A 15,053-nucleotide genomic window follows, 5' to 3' on the forward strand; every position below is an offset into this window, starting at 1 on the left:
ATCTTCCTAACAGCCTCTAATGCACGTTAGTATTTTCAGCTCTGATGAGTTTAAATGTTGGCTAGCATTCAGTTGTAGCTGAAAACATACTGACTGAATCAGACTTTAGGAAGATGGATGGCATGCAGACTGACCCAGTGTTCTCACCTTAATTGGATAAGCAAATTGAATACAATAATCATTAGATTTATGGAAGTTTAATAGTGGTGGTGGTGTGCTCAGATGCATTTTTATTGTGCTGGCTTTGAGGATGTTTTTTAAAAGCATTAGCAGGGAATGGTTTTGGGTGCTTCAGTGAGCATTGTGTACTTCTGGGTGTGCAGGGAATGGTTACATGATGAAGAAGGACTATGTATTCAATAATTTCCAATATGGGAATCAATTTGGTTTTCTTAACCAGTTTAGGTATACTGGGAACTCTTCTACTGTTTTCAGAGTGTCTTGTAGTATTTCTCGCTTGTGGCTTTTCTGGCTTCCTGACAAGATGGTAAGTGAAGTAGAATTACAGAATGATTTCTCTAGGCATTCAGTGACATTTGAAATATCTTTTGTAGCCACGTGTTAGAACATCTAAAAAATCATTTAGCTCTAAATATGATAACAGTTTAAGGGGGTATGTTGGGAGTGTTATAGTGAGATGAAACAAAGCACATCAAAACTCCCAGAATCCCAAGGATCATAATTAGAAGATGCTTAAGGGAGACTAAAATGCTAGAGATATTTGTTACATCAGTCACAGGGTGAGCTGTGACCAATTTCTTTGCCACTAATCCTTTCCTTCTTGACCCTATGGCCCTCAAAAGAGGAGGAGACAGAAAAAGGGTACAGTAAAAATGACAGGTGCAATTGAAAGTGGTATCTCCATGAAGGAAGAGATGAAACTACATGGATTCTTTTAAGCCTTTGAGAGTGAGGACACCAGAACTGGGCACAGTATTGGAGGTGGGGTCTCAGCAGAGCAAAGGGGCAGAATCCCTTCTCTTGCCCTGCTGGCCTCATTCCTCTTGATAAAGCCTAGGATATGATTCTCCTTCTGGGCTGCATGAGCACCCTGCAGGGTAGCTGGAGTTGGAGCTGCTAAGTGGCAGGTAGCTGGAGTCACTCTGCTGACTTTTTAAAGCCCAGGAACTTCTCTCTCCTTTTTCTGTTGGTTTTTCTCTTCCACCATGATCCTGCCTGGCTTGAGGAGAACTTGGCTCATTCTGGGTTAAATGCAAGCAAGCCTAAGTAAGGTCCCTGCACCATCTTTGCATCCAAGGAAATGTAGCTGGAAAACAACCCAAAACATTCAATGTGGAGAAAGTAACTGGGGAAACCTATGGGAACAAGTCTGCTGCTAGGAAACAAAATCTGAAAGCAAACAAAATAAAAACAACAGCAGTGGGTCGTCAAAGTGAGAAGGGTGGAGAGTAACAGGAAGGGAATAGGATGCAGTAAGAGCCTTGGGAAGTGGATGTTGAGCTGGGTTCTGCTTTTGCTTGCGATGTCTCTACTTCAGTAGATTTCTGTGCATGCAAGTGAGCAAAGCAGAAAGCCCTGGCAGTAGAGGAGTTGTTTAAACGAATCCCAACAGCATGTTTCATGCTGTTTTGTGCAAATATGTTCAGTCTAATAATTTCTGCTATTGGCATGTGGTGTAACACTACCAAGGAGGTCTGTGGCTGCATTTAAAGAGGGAAGAACCTAAGTGAGAGCTGCCAGATGACGAGAAAATCCAGCGATGGCTCTGGTGAGCTTGTGTAGGGTGGCAGGCACTGCTCTAGCATGAGCATCCCTGCATCTCCAGTGTTAGGGTTGACATTTTCTCTTCCTCCTCTAAATCTGATCATCTTGTGCCCTGTCATGCTTTTGTGTGCCTCACATCTCTCTTTAGGAGATTCAGAAGACTGCTTTTGCTTCTCAGTGATGTTGTGAGGGGAAAAGATGGTTTCAGTTTGTCCATGTGTGCTTCCATACGAGGTCTGAATTCTGGGGATATAGGTGAAAATACTGTGTTACGTGGATATATACTATATAGAGAGATACATAGCTATATAGGTATACTAGCACCCCTTGGGCAAAATGTCTTACTGCCTTGTGAATGCATGTAATGGTATTAAAGGTTATTTTTTGTTTGTGATATAAAGATGCTGATATTAATCATTTACCTATCTATATAAAGGGCAGGAGGATTGTGTAGGTTTAGTTACATAGAAATACAGTTAAAGCATTATTTTTTTTGTGTAGATGCCTGAACTTTGCAAGTGTGGAGGGCTTAGTCCTAAAAATATTGTAGTTATTAAGTAACTGGCTGTACTCATTTGAATTAATGAATGTAAGAGTGCATTTCCTTGAAAGCAGACAGTGATTCTGGGTTCATCCAACAGTTGTATGTATTTCCTGTTCAGGTATTTTTCCCTAGTGATCAGGAAAGCAGTGAGATAAATAATTTTGGGTCAGCTAAGCAATTGTTAGGATGCAAATGAGCAGTGATTTTTCATGTAGTCAATGAGTATACATTTCTATGGGCATAGGTATGTACTCTGACCTTTGCATGGGTGTCTTAGGGACTGGAAAGGAATAAATCTGCAAGTTTCGTCATCTCTTTCTCTTAGTGAGTTTTGGCAATGGTTTGATTCTCTCTGCTTCACAGAACAAGGATGGTTGCTCAGCTATTAACCACGAAAGACGCCAGCTGTGAGGATATTCCTGTGCGCAGAGGTGTCCCTTCGACAGCTCCCTTACCATACAGATACAGTAGGTGATCTTTGTTTGGCTCTTCTAGTCCCATCTGACTGCATAAATGCTCAATATCACTCAACTTGAAGACAAAAGTCCCCACCAGTAAGTGTTCAAAATCTGTAAGTGTTCCATCTGTCCATTTTTTTTTGTCCTCAGTTCCCTTCCTTATGAGGAAAATTAATCCTGCAGTGGCAACTTTTGCTGGCAATGGGTTAACCTAAGAGGTTGTTTTGAGGTCTCAACTGGGAGACTCTCATGCTCTATGTGCTCTTCAGCCTCACAGACAGTTTGTGGAGTTGTTTTCAGTGTTGTGCTTGTCCAGTAACGCATCATGTAAGGGTTCATACAGCCTAGGAAAAAGCCCAAGCCTCCCTGTGTAGGCTGGCGAAGCATTGGCAGAAATCCCGGTGCCAGCTTTGCCGGCACTTTTCCTGTGCTAACATTATTGTGATTTAACTCCCATCAGTAAGTTTTGTACAGAAACAGTTTGAAGTTGCATAAATCTCAAACAAGGACTTGGCAGAAGAAATAAAACATCTCCTCTTAGCCCATCATAAAGTAGTGGGCAGACACTGAATTTTAGTGTAGGATTAAATACTTGTTCTGACTGTTTTCCTCCTAAATAATCAAACCTACCCACCAGATTGTATTTGGAACCACTTACTAATGCAGCATGCCTTTTTTTTTTTTTTTTTTGAACCTTTCAGAAAAATGACTGAAAGTTTCAAGATGAGACAACATGAATCATAGTCTTCAGCTGCTCTTCACTTTTGTGATTGACTCGCCTTCTTCCTACGTTCCAGTTAGTCACCCTGGGAATCGCTGAGGCCGTTTTGCCCAGGAGGCATTGCTGAGATTGCCCTCGCAGCAATGGACTTGGATAAACCCTCCGTATGGGGATCCCTGAAGCAGAAAACTAGACCCTTCCTGCAGAACCTAAGCGTGAAGAAGACAAAGAGGAGGTCTAGCAAAATGGTGGAGAGGAAGGTCCACTTCTTGGACCGCCGCCTCAGCTTGTCAGTGCCAGACATGCTGGAGGTGGAGACTCATATGGAAGAAGAAACGACCACCTCAAGTACTCGAGTGTTGTCGAGCTGCTCCCCCAAGAGCTTCTCCAGGTCCTTGAAAAGCAGAAGTGCTTCAGTCAGGCCAGCAGGAGAGGACTGGCCATGGCCATCGCAGCAGGTGACACACACGGAGGTGACAGTCCCCAGCCAAGACACACAAGTCATGGGCAACACAATGTCTGAGGGAAAGAGGAGATCCAATGATGACCTCTTTGAGCTGCTGCAGAGCGCCCGGCTGAGCACCACCACTCTGACAGATGAGGAGGCAGAGGTGGGTGCTTGGGCATCAGATGGGCTAAGTGGCTGCCTCGTCATGCTTCTCTTTAACTGTTTGGGGTATGATGGAATAGAGGAGGGGGCCCTATTCAAGGGATGTATATTGGATTAAAGCATAACCCATATATGATATATGAGTTATTGGAGACTAATTGAGATATCCTTTCTGTCAGTGTGGAGCTGCAAAATTATGCTGCTCCATTTTGATTTATTTCTTTTTTCATTCTGGAGAGGTTATGGTACGTATCTGTTGGAATTTCTTGTGTAAGTCAAAAGTTGTTGCATCCCTCTGGGCTCTGAGATGTGCTGCTGGAACATTTGCTGGAGCATTCTTTGTAATTGATATTGCTTTACCAGGATTGATCTATAGCAAAATCAACTTACCCACTTGAAGGCAACAGGTGAAAGATGACAGGTGAGTGAGGTGAGCTCCTCTGCCTGTGCCTGGAGTTCATCACAACAAGCTTGTGATGGAGAGCAGTGAACACGTAGCATCGTGTTCACTGTCCTTTGGCTTTGCTCTTAATTAGAGGTGATGCAAATTCAAAATGGTTCTTCTGCATTCCCTATCTTGTCCTCTTTATTTCCTTTCCCCTGCTGCCTCTGTGATCAGTATTTCTGTGCCTGGATAGAATGTTCCATAACCAAGAGGATCCAAGTCCAACACAAAACTGTAATTCCTTCCTGGCCTGAGCAAAGTGGGGAACCCCATGGAGTTGCATGATGGCTTTGTAATATCCACAGCAGGTGCAGGTTGTGGCTACATGAAATATTTATGCTTTATTTATGTCTTGTGCAAGTGTAACTCTTGTTGAGTTTTCACTCAGAAGGCTGGATTTTGGACTTCCTTCTGAGGCCTTTTCAGCCATCACCTTGATGTTACAGTTGTGGTAGCTGCTTTCCATAGGCATCCGAGATGCAAAAATGGGCAATAGATGCATTGGTTTGAAGTCCTCCTTTGGGAGGTTTGGTTTCCTGATAGTGAGAGAGCATGACAGTAGCTTGCATCATTCTTTTTGTGAGCATCATTCACTGTTCAGTGAGGTAAATCAGAAGGAAGGCAGATCCTTGGAACAAAGCAAACTAAAAAAAGAAAAAATGTAGGTTGACGTTTCTTTTTTTTTTTCCCCTCTTGAATTGCTTGCCACATGCCACCTACTCATTTCCTGGTTACCTTTGGCCACCCAATACCATCAGATACCTTCCCAGCCTCATGCATGAGCTCAGTGTGGGTTTGTGGTTTTTACACTCATCTAAACTCTCAGTGCAGAGCTATCAGTGCTTGGAGTGTGCCATCTTCTGTAAAGGCTCTTGACAAGGTACCATATTTCCATTTCCTGGGAGATTTGCTTTATCTGTTCTCTATTGCAGCCCATCTAGGCAAATCTGAAGGGGGTAAAAGCAACTGAAGTAGCACTGAACCCCTTCATAGAATCATAGAATTGTCAGGGTTGGAAGGGACCTCAAGGGTCATCCAGTTCCACCCCCCCTGCCATGGGCAGGGACACCTCACACTAGATCAGGTTGCTCAGAACCACATCCAGCCTGGCCTTAAAAACAATCAAGGAATGGGGCTTCAACCACCTCCCTGGGCAACCTGTTCCAGTGTCTCAGCACCCTCATGGGGAAGAATTTCCTCCTAACATCCAATCTGAACCTACCCATTTTTATTTTTGCTCCATTCCCCCTAGTCCTATCCTTCCCTGACACCCTAAAAAGTCCCTCCCCAGCTTTCTTGTAGCCCCCTTAAGATACTGGAAGGCCACAATAAGGTCTCCTCGGAGCCTTCTCTTCTCCAGACTGAACAACCCCAACTCTCTCAATCTGTCTTCATAGCAGAGGAGCTCCAGCCCTCTGCTCATCCTTATGGCCCTTCTCAGAACACGTTCCAGCACCTCCATATCCTTTATGACTGATTCAGGTTGTAAAGGATGCCATTGAGGCTGCCTTTTGCAGTGGGGCTTTGTGGTCACACATCATCACTGAAGTGCTTTAACACCACTTTGTCTTCTTACCAACACCTTGCAGTGAGTCACTGGCAACCCAGAACCTTGTCCTGTTGCTGATGCACTCTGTGCCCTTGTGTTTTGAGTCATTTTTCTGCAGAAAAAGAGGAGGAGATAGGCATTGTAAATCTTGTCAGGGGGAGCATTTGATGGATTTATATGTACATATATGTCTCGAACTGGAGAGTGTGTGTGTGTGTGTTATTTGTTTTTACAGATGCATTTGGAACTGTGCCTGCTTGGTGGATGTGGCCACATTAGTTTATACTTTAAAGTTCAGAAATGTCACTGCAGTTAAGATACAAATCAAGATCTCAGGACCATATTTTCAGTGAGGCTTTTGTCTATATTCAGCCATCTCTTTGCAGTGGGATATCTAGAATAATAGCAAAAAGAAAAATCAAGCTCTCTTACGTAAAATTGTGATCTTTGATCAAAATCTGTCCATGTGATGCAAGCAAACAAAAAGCAGAATAAAGACAAACTTTGAGGGTAGGTTTTTTTTTAATTACAAATGTTAACAAGCTAGCAGGCAGGGCACTTTTATTTTTATAAGTCAGTACAATTGTTTGATTCTATGTTTATGCCATATAAAACAAGCTGTGAAGAGAAACCATTGTCAGTGCCAATGGTAGTGCCTGAAGGAGATTCCTGTGAAGCCAGAGACTGTGAGAAATGTTGGGTTTAATGCACACAAGTGAGATTTTATGCATACTAGTCAGGAAATTCAAAGTTAGGGCTCCCTTAGCAGCTGTAACTCAGCTCCGTTGTGAGAGGGAACTCTTGTGCTGCTCTTTATGATGATAATTTTTTTCTGCTTCTAATGTTTTTTTGCAAGGTGGCCAAGTTACTATTGCTGTGGGAACCATAATGTTAAATTTTGTCCGTCACACAAGTGAAATTTTACTTGCAGTGCTGGATTATTTTGCTTCCTGCTGTGTAATACATGTTTTTGGAGAGAGGAGGAGGAGGATGATTACAGAAAAGCATATTTATATTTATTTCAGCCTATCAGCATCTCTTAAGATTTATGACCTTTGGTGCAGTAGCTGGGTCTTTTTTTTTTTCATGTTTATATAGCTCACCACACAATGCAGCTCTCATCTGAAAGATTTGGACGTTACCACACTGCTCATAACAACATTTTCACAGGAGGATCCAATTCCACCTTGTGTGCATTTCTGTAGGCTGAGGTTATCCATAGCAGGAATATTTGTATTTGAATAGGGGTGTGATTGCCCTGCATTAGACCAAAAGATTTGCCCAGGCATGTAGGTCCTCTCCATCTAAAATGATGATCATAGATTGTTTTAGTGGTCCTCTCTGTCTGAAATGATGATCATGGATTGTTCTAGTGGTCCTCTTCACCCAAAATGGTGATCATAGATTGTTCTAGTAGTCCAAATGGCATCAGAAGTGTCTTATCCAGTGAATCTCTTCTATGTGTTCAGACAGTCTCAATGCTGTTTCTCTGTGGCCTCAAGTTTTTGGATGAGTCAGTATTCAGGAAGAAATGTTTGACTTCCTCTCCTGTGCTGGGCACTAGATAAAAAAATCCCTTGGATCTTCCAGTTACTGCAGAAAGTGGGGGGAAGTACATGTCCAACATATTTTTTCCCTTTCCCTTCTCTCACAAAAAAAAAAATCCCAAACAAGACAACCAACCAGCCAAACCTCTTCCTGGATATGGCATTTCGTGTGATGAAGAAGAAACTGCAGTTGAGTGAGTAACCAGCTCTCTACCTCCAGGATATTGCTGCTGCAGCCACCACTTCTGGCATGTTTTTATTTCATCTTACTAAGGACTCTCGGAGACTCGGCAAATAAAATTCTGCTCAGGGACGAGGGTCAGCGTTGCGCTGCTGGCAGATCAGTCACCAAATGCCATAACCTTTAGGCATCAGGAGTGTTTGTGGTAAGGACCTTCAGCACTGAAAGCAATGGGGAGGAGAAGAATTTATTCCAACAGCTGGAAGCATGCACATGTTTTTTTAGATTAAACTCAAGAAACTAAGTGAAGTTACTGTAAAACAAAAATAAAGTGTATCTAACTTATGGAGGGGAAGGTTCTGTAAACAGAAGTAAAGGAAATTCACTTTGTACACATAGAGCACTTGATTGATGCTGGAAGTATTTTCTTGATCCTTATATTACTGTTGTCTAATTCACTGTATTTTTTTTTTTATAGTACCCATGTGGAGAAATCGATCTGGACTCTGCCATAGCATCTCAGATTTTTGATGATCAAATGGTAAGCCCTTTCATTTAAAAAGCATTTTGAAACTTGATCACAGGCACAACTCATTTTAGCTTTAGTTTCTTTGCTACTTAAATTAAAAAACCCAGCAGATGAAGAGACCTTCTACAGATTTCTCCACTGTGGTTTTATTTTTCTTTTAAGTTTTTTGATTGTTTAGTGGTGGGTTTGTGGGTTTCTTTGTTGTTGTTGTTGTTTGGTTTGTGGTGTTTGTTTATTTTTTCAGTGGTGCCAAAGCAGTTGCTAATGTTTTAAACAGACACAAAAGTTCTGGATTTTTGTGAAGCATTCTATAGCTTCTCTATTTTACTGGTAACTAATGAAAGCAGCAGCATAAATATTCACCTAACAGCCCAGGAACAATAAGGACAACAAATAAGGTGACACGACTGTAGGGTTTGAGAGCAACACCAGTTTTGGGGCAGTGTGACAAGGCAGCAGTTTTGATATATGCCCTTCTCATGTAGAACGTATTTGCCTATTCCAGATGAACTTCTCTGCCTTGGCCCTCTGATAACCTCTCAAGTGCTGTCCAGTGCTTGTTTTCACTGAACATGCTGGCTGGATGATGCTGATGCTGAGCTGTGTAACCCTGGCAGCATCTCTGATGAACAAGAATCCTCTCGAGTCTGCTACTGCAAAGCCTCACAACTAGCATTGCCCACTGCTGCATTTCTCTCTTTTAGAACTGTATAAAGAAATACTGTCTGCTTAGTACCTGTATGAAATGTGTGCTTCCTCATGAGGTCCTCAGATGAGCAGAGTTGGAATCAGTGATTCTTATAGGTGCCTTTCAACTTCAGATATTCTGTGAATACACAAGAAACAGCTAGAAAGAAAGAAATGCAGCCTGTTGGTGGGCGTTGAAAAAGCAATGCTGGCATTTGTGATTCTTTTATGACTCCCTTTCAGGTATAATCATCCTTGTGTTACCCCTTACTTTATTGAATGTATCAGACACTGATAATTAGCTCTTTGCATCATGAAACAGAGCCTGGGAAAGAAATGTTTTTGGGTTGGTTTGGTGATTTTTTGTTTCTCTTTCTGTAAAAGATTGCCTTAAGGAGGGGTCAGAACTTTCTCCCTGCAAAGCTGAGAACACCTGCTTCAATTCATGGTGCCTTTCAGGAGGTGACTGATTGCTTTGTCCTCCTTAGGCTCTAGAGGAAGCAAATGATTGCTTGAGTGATCTGCCCAGCCCCTTTGCCTACCTGCTGACCATCCACCTGAAGGAAGGCCGGAACCTGGTTATCAGAGATCGCTGTGGTGAGCTCTACCTTTCAGCTGATTTCCTTTCAAATTCACACAGCTCTCCTTTCACTGACTTCAGTTTAGCAGCAGTTGGCTTCTTATCTCTCCTGCAGCAAGTCATTGACATGTGTCCCTTGCTCAGGTCAGAGCACTCAACGATTGAGTTTATCTATCTTGGATACACAGGGGAGGGAGCTTCCCTCTGCTGGCTGCCCTTCCTGACTGACAGCACAACTGCAAAGCACCTTCCTGGCTGGGCTTGACATCTGTGCCTACATGGGAGCTGCATCTTGAGAAATCCTGTTTCACCTTAAAAAAAAAAAAGTCAAAGAATATTTGCAAACCTATTAAATGATGGAGCTGCTCTAGGATGGCTTTTTGGCTTACCTGCAAAGATTTTTATTAAAAGGGAGACCATGGGGAAACAGAGCTGTAAGCCAATAATCCTCTTTCTAATTTGGGATGCAGCATAAGAAAGGCAATATGAAGGAAAAAAAATAAAAAGGGCAGTACTAAGCAAATTAGGAAAGATTTGAGGAATTCCTGGAAAGACTGTATGAAAGTGCCTGCTGTTTGCCTGGCTGTTTCTCAGGCTGTTGTAACAGGGAGTAGAACAGTGCATAATCAGCCACTTGGTAGTTTCTCTGCTTGTTGCAGAGGGAAGATGTTGTGTTGGAGGCTCTGCAGAGGCTTGTAGGACTTTGCAGCAGCAGCTGCTTGAGGACATTTGATCTGAGCCTGTTAAGAGAGCTCTTCCATATGTCCAGTCTTTCTGCATTTTATTTTATTCTTTATTTCATGTCTTTATATGTGGGGAAACAGTTCTAAGACTTTTGCATTGCAAAATGTATGAGCAGTTTCTTTATTTTGAGATGAAGCAACAGGGTTTATTAGTTTTAAAGAAAATAAACTTGCACAGCTTGAAAGCCTATAAAGATTTGCACCTGGAGGGACCTGTATAGATTTAGAAACCTCCCATGGGGTGCTCATTGGGATTTTCCTTAGCCATTATCTCAGTTAACTTTTTCCATGCTCGTTTTTCATGTCTTAAGCAAACAGTAACTCTTGGCCAAGTGTGTGCTCATTTTTCCTCCCAGCTCTCAGCTTTTGGAAGGAATTGAATGGTTAGATTAAGATCTTGACTCTGTAAACAGAAGCATCTATTTCTTTACAGTGTGGCAGTTCATCAGATTTACTAGCAAGCTGCAGAAGCCAGGATGCATACTACTGCTGGGAAAGATGCTAGAAATGAGCAATTGCAGCTGAGTACTATTTCTATAGAAGGCAAAACATAGTTTGCTATACACTGTGTTTCATTGTATAGGAAAGAAAGTGATTGTCTTAGTGAAGCATTAGACAGCACAATGAAACAACATAAATGAGGGGGGGAAAAAGCCCCAAACATGTTAGTGAGTCTCTGTTGCTTTGTGGCAAATGAGCACAATGAAACAAATAAGCAAGGAGCAGGGGGGGGAATATTTTGAGTCTCTGTTGCTTTGTGTCAAATGACCACCCAGTAAGTGAAGTGTGTTAGGTGATTCATCATTCAACAAAACTCCTACTTTTGGCACAGGCATGGGGAGGTGGGGAAAGTAGTGACTAAATGATTATTCTTCAGTCACCATCATGTTGCAGTGGTGGCCAACCAACACGTGCTGCTGGTGGCCTGATGCAAGCTGTAACAGGCCTCTGCTGTTGTAATGATTACTTAGGATCTTTGCATAACACTCAAGCGTGACCTGCAATCAGCTGTGCTTTTTTGCAACATGCTTTTAAAAGCAGGAAGTTGTCAGCTTTGCTCATCTCTCCAACAGAAGAAAAACCTCAGAGAAAACTTGTGGGTGAGAAGAATGTGACTTCCCTCTTCTCCACCCACCAGGATGGCAGATGCAACTGCTGCACTGGGGTATACCAGTCTGCTCTGAATAATCTGAATATGGGAACATGTCTGCAGACAGTGTCTCCTGCAAGTCAGACTGTGGCTTGGGCTGAAGGCCAAGTCATCCTCATTCCCATTTTGGCAACAGCAAATCTCTAGAGCTGTTGCGTGTTATTAAAAACTTCTCTGCTGAAAGTGTTATCAGGAACTGGAACAGGCTGCCCAGGGATGGGGTTGAGACACCATGCCTGGGGGTGTTTAAAAGATGTGTAGTTGTAGTTAGGGATGTGGTTCAGTGGTGGACTAGGAAGTGGTGGGTTAACAGTTGGACGTGATGATCTTAAAGGTATTTTCCAGTCTAATTATTCTTTGATTCTATGCTACCTGACGCAGCTGAGAGAGGGTTTCAGTCTCTCTTTCCCAGGGCCTTGTGTGCACCAAGGTGCTGGATCTCCTCAGTAGGTGATGCTGAATGGTTGGTCTTGTGTTTTATGCATGTGTTGGACGTGACAATTCTTCTGGTCAGCCTTGTGTGAGCCACTGCAAAATCGCTCTGATTCAGCAGGAGCAGTGGTGGAGTTTGTAGGTAAGAGTGTCACTGCCTCCTTTGATTCAGTGTGGTCATGGTAACTTTTTTCCTTGTGGGGACTGGATAAGGGAACTGGGGTTGTTCAGCCTGCACAAGAGGAAGCTGAGGGGAGACCTCATTGCTCTCTAAAAATACATGAAAGGAAATTGTAGAGTGGGGGTTGGCCTCTTCTCCCAAGGAACAAGTGATAGGACAAGAGCAGACAGCCTCAAGTTGTGCCAGGGAAGATTTAGGTTGGGTATTAGAAATTCTTCACTGAGTGGTTAAGTCCTGGAACAGGCTTCCAGGAGAGCTCATGGGGTCCCCATCCCTGGAAGGATTGCGGGTCCGTGTAGGTGTGGTGCTGAGGGCCATGGTTTGGCGGTGACCTGGCAGTGCAGTGTTAAGGGTTGGACTCGGCGATCTGAAAGGGCTTTTCCAACCTGGAAGGAACGTTCGGTGCTGCTCTTCTGTCGGTCTAGGCAGCGCCGTGTGCGGCGGCTGCCCTCTGGTGGCAGCTCCCGGCGCCGACCGCAGCCGGCGGGGCCCCGAGCCGGAGCTTGCTGCGCTCCATTGCCGCCGAAGGGTTTGTCAGTTCCCACCGCCTCCCCCTGTCCGCTATCGGGGGGCTCGGTGCCGTCCTGCAGCTCCTTCCAGCTCATCTCCGGCTTCATCTGCTGCCCGCAGATTTCAGGGCTGGGTGAGGATGCAGCAGAGCTGTGTGTCTGGTGCGTTTCAGCTCTGCAGCAACTTCTAGTGCAGGACATGATGAGCAAGTTAGAGTTGAAATTGGAATGTGCAGAATGAAGTCTCTTGTCCTGGCGTTCAGGCTCTGTTTCTGCCTCTATTTTGTCCCAGTGTAAGTTTATTTCTGTGTGTGTATGTTGGTATATGAAAATAAACCAAAGGTGTACGAAGAAGGAGAAATATTTCTGCCCTTTGTAACAGCTGTTGCTGGGAGCTCCTGGCTCTGCTCAGCAAATTCACAGGGCTCTCCATGTGACTATATATGGCTGTGAATAGTATATGCTTAATAGTTATTAAGTAGGAGTTAATTGTATTTGTCTGAGCAAAGGTGAGTGTTAGTTCTGCTGATAACTGCAGCCTCTAACATGTAACTTACCTTTCTCCAAACTTTTCAGGTATTTTTCCAGATGTTTTGACTCACTCTGCACTGTTCTTTCTATGATATGTTCCCTTTGGTGTGATTTAATTTCCTTCTTCACTTTACCAGTGTTTTTATTATTTGGTTTTTTTTACTCCTGTTAACCTCTGCTCTTCCCTGCTTTGTCTTTTGCCTCCTGCTTTCTATAGACCAAGAACCTGGCTCAGCAGCATATGTTCCCTGTTGCTTCCTCTAAAGTGCAGAAGCAATGTATGAAAAAAAAAATTCAGAATTACTGTATTGCCTCCATACAGCATACCCAATACATACCTCAGCTAAGGAAGCAGAGTCCTGTTTAAAGCAAAATCTTGGTGCTGGTAGGAAGGGGAGAGGCTCCAAAAAATCCCTCTCTGGGTCAGAACTGCAGTGTCAGCTCTTGGAGGTGAAGGATGAGAGATATATTGTTACCTGTTGACCATCAACTTGCTGGGAGTCTGATTTACTTGCTTCTCACTGATGCTTCTCGGGGTACAGACTCGTTAGAAGGCTGTACTCATTAGAAGCTGCCTAAGCAGGTGGCAAGGTGCACTTGGCAAGCAGCATTCACATCACCTGGGCACCCTTTTGGTATCTAATGGTAGACGGTGCATGAGTCCTCCCATATTTATAGTTCTTGTAATTGATGAACTGAACACTGAAGGTGGTTATGGATCAGTGTTTGTAGTTACCACAGAACCCAAAAATTGTTGTTGTTTTTGTTTGGTTGGGTTTTTTTTGTTTGTTTTCTTTTTTTGTTGCTAGATGATGTGATGTGTCTCAGTGATAGTGAGGAATTTGTGATCTATGTCCTTTAAATATTGTAAGTAGCAAAAAAGCAGAAATATATTTTATCAATTAAATACGTGGAGTGTTGGTGGTTCTGCAGAAAACGGAGATAATTATATCTTACTTGGCTTTAAAACATGTTAAGCAATCTTAACCACTAGTGTTATAGTTGTTATTTTGTTGCACCTTTAGAGGTTTATAGCTTCCTTGAGCCTTTTTTTGTTTGTGAAGCTCCTAAGTTCTACCTTCACATGTTTTGAACTGGGAGAGGCTGGAGCCCATTTCTGCTCACTGGTTCATTTTCACACGGCAGGGTGATGCTTCATGTTTGTTTGAGTCAGTCTAATGGAGTCTGCAATGTCCTGCTCCTGGCTCTTGAGATGCTCTGACTGGACACATTGCTGCCTGTACAAGTCACCTTTGCACCAAGTGACACTGTGACCCTGAGCAGAAATGTCATGCCACAGGTGTGAGGAGGTGCTACCTTCCTTGAATTGGCAAACCCAGCTTTAGTGCTATAGCAAAAGAACCCCCCCTGAAAAACAAAAATGAGGGTTTGAGTGCTGGTAGAGGTGAGAAGCCCCTTCTGTTTCCAAATCCTGTGCTTTAAAAGCTTGAGTGGATTTCTTCATCTGTTAAACAAGAAATATATATCTGAAATGTGGTATCAGCTGCTGAGTGGCTGTGGCTGATGTATTTTTTTTTTTTTAATCCCTTCAGCTCTGTTACTTCAGTGTGAATTTTGTGTGTCTCTCTTGTCTGCATGACACTGTTTTCTAGATTTTTGTGGGATTTCTGTGCCCCTTCTCTTTTTCAGATTTCCCTTGTTTCCTGTTTCTGCTCTCATTTCTTTCCTCAGTGTTGCAGCAGCAGAACGTGTGAAAGGGGCTGGGCAGGTTGCAGGAGCACAGAAAATGCTGTCACCTTTCTGTGAGCATCCTGCCTCTCCCATCCAGAGCCCATCACCATCTGCTCTCACATCTAACACTAACCCCTGCCAGAGGGTCCTGAAGCTGGCAGAGAGGCTGTGCTGCTTTGCTTCATGGGGTCTTAAAGCTGGCAGAGCAGCTGAGCTGCTGTGCCAAAGCTCAGTTTCTC

At 43.3% G+C, this 15,053-nt stretch overlaps 1 protein-coding gene across 1 annotated transcript in view; it reads left to right on the forward strand.

The window, feature by feature from the left end:
- The first annotated feature begins 3,570 nt into the window (after positions 1-3,570).
- Positions 3,571-15,053, forward strand: part of MCTP2 (multiple C2 and transmembrane domain containing 2) — a 108,516-nt gene continuing 97,033 nt past the window's right edge. The window contains exons 1-3 of the mRNA XM_054388334.1: positions 3,571-4,059; positions 8,259-8,321; positions 9,485-9,593. Coding sequence (XP_054244309.1) covers positions 3,592-4,059; positions 8,259-8,321; positions 9,485-9,593 — 640 coding nt within the window. The 5' untranslated portion in view covers positions 3,571-3,591. The remainder of the gene's footprint in view (positions 4,060-8,258; positions 8,322-9,484; positions 9,594-15,053) is intronic.

Source organism: Indicator indicator, chromosome 16, assembly GCF_027791375.1.
Source record: "Indicator indicator isolate 239-I01 chromosome 16, UM_Iind_1.1, whole genome shotgun sequence".
In the NCBI taxonomy this organism is placed as follows: domain Eukaryota; kingdom Metazoa; phylum Chordata; class Aves; order Piciformes; family Indicatoridae; genus Indicator; species Indicator indicator.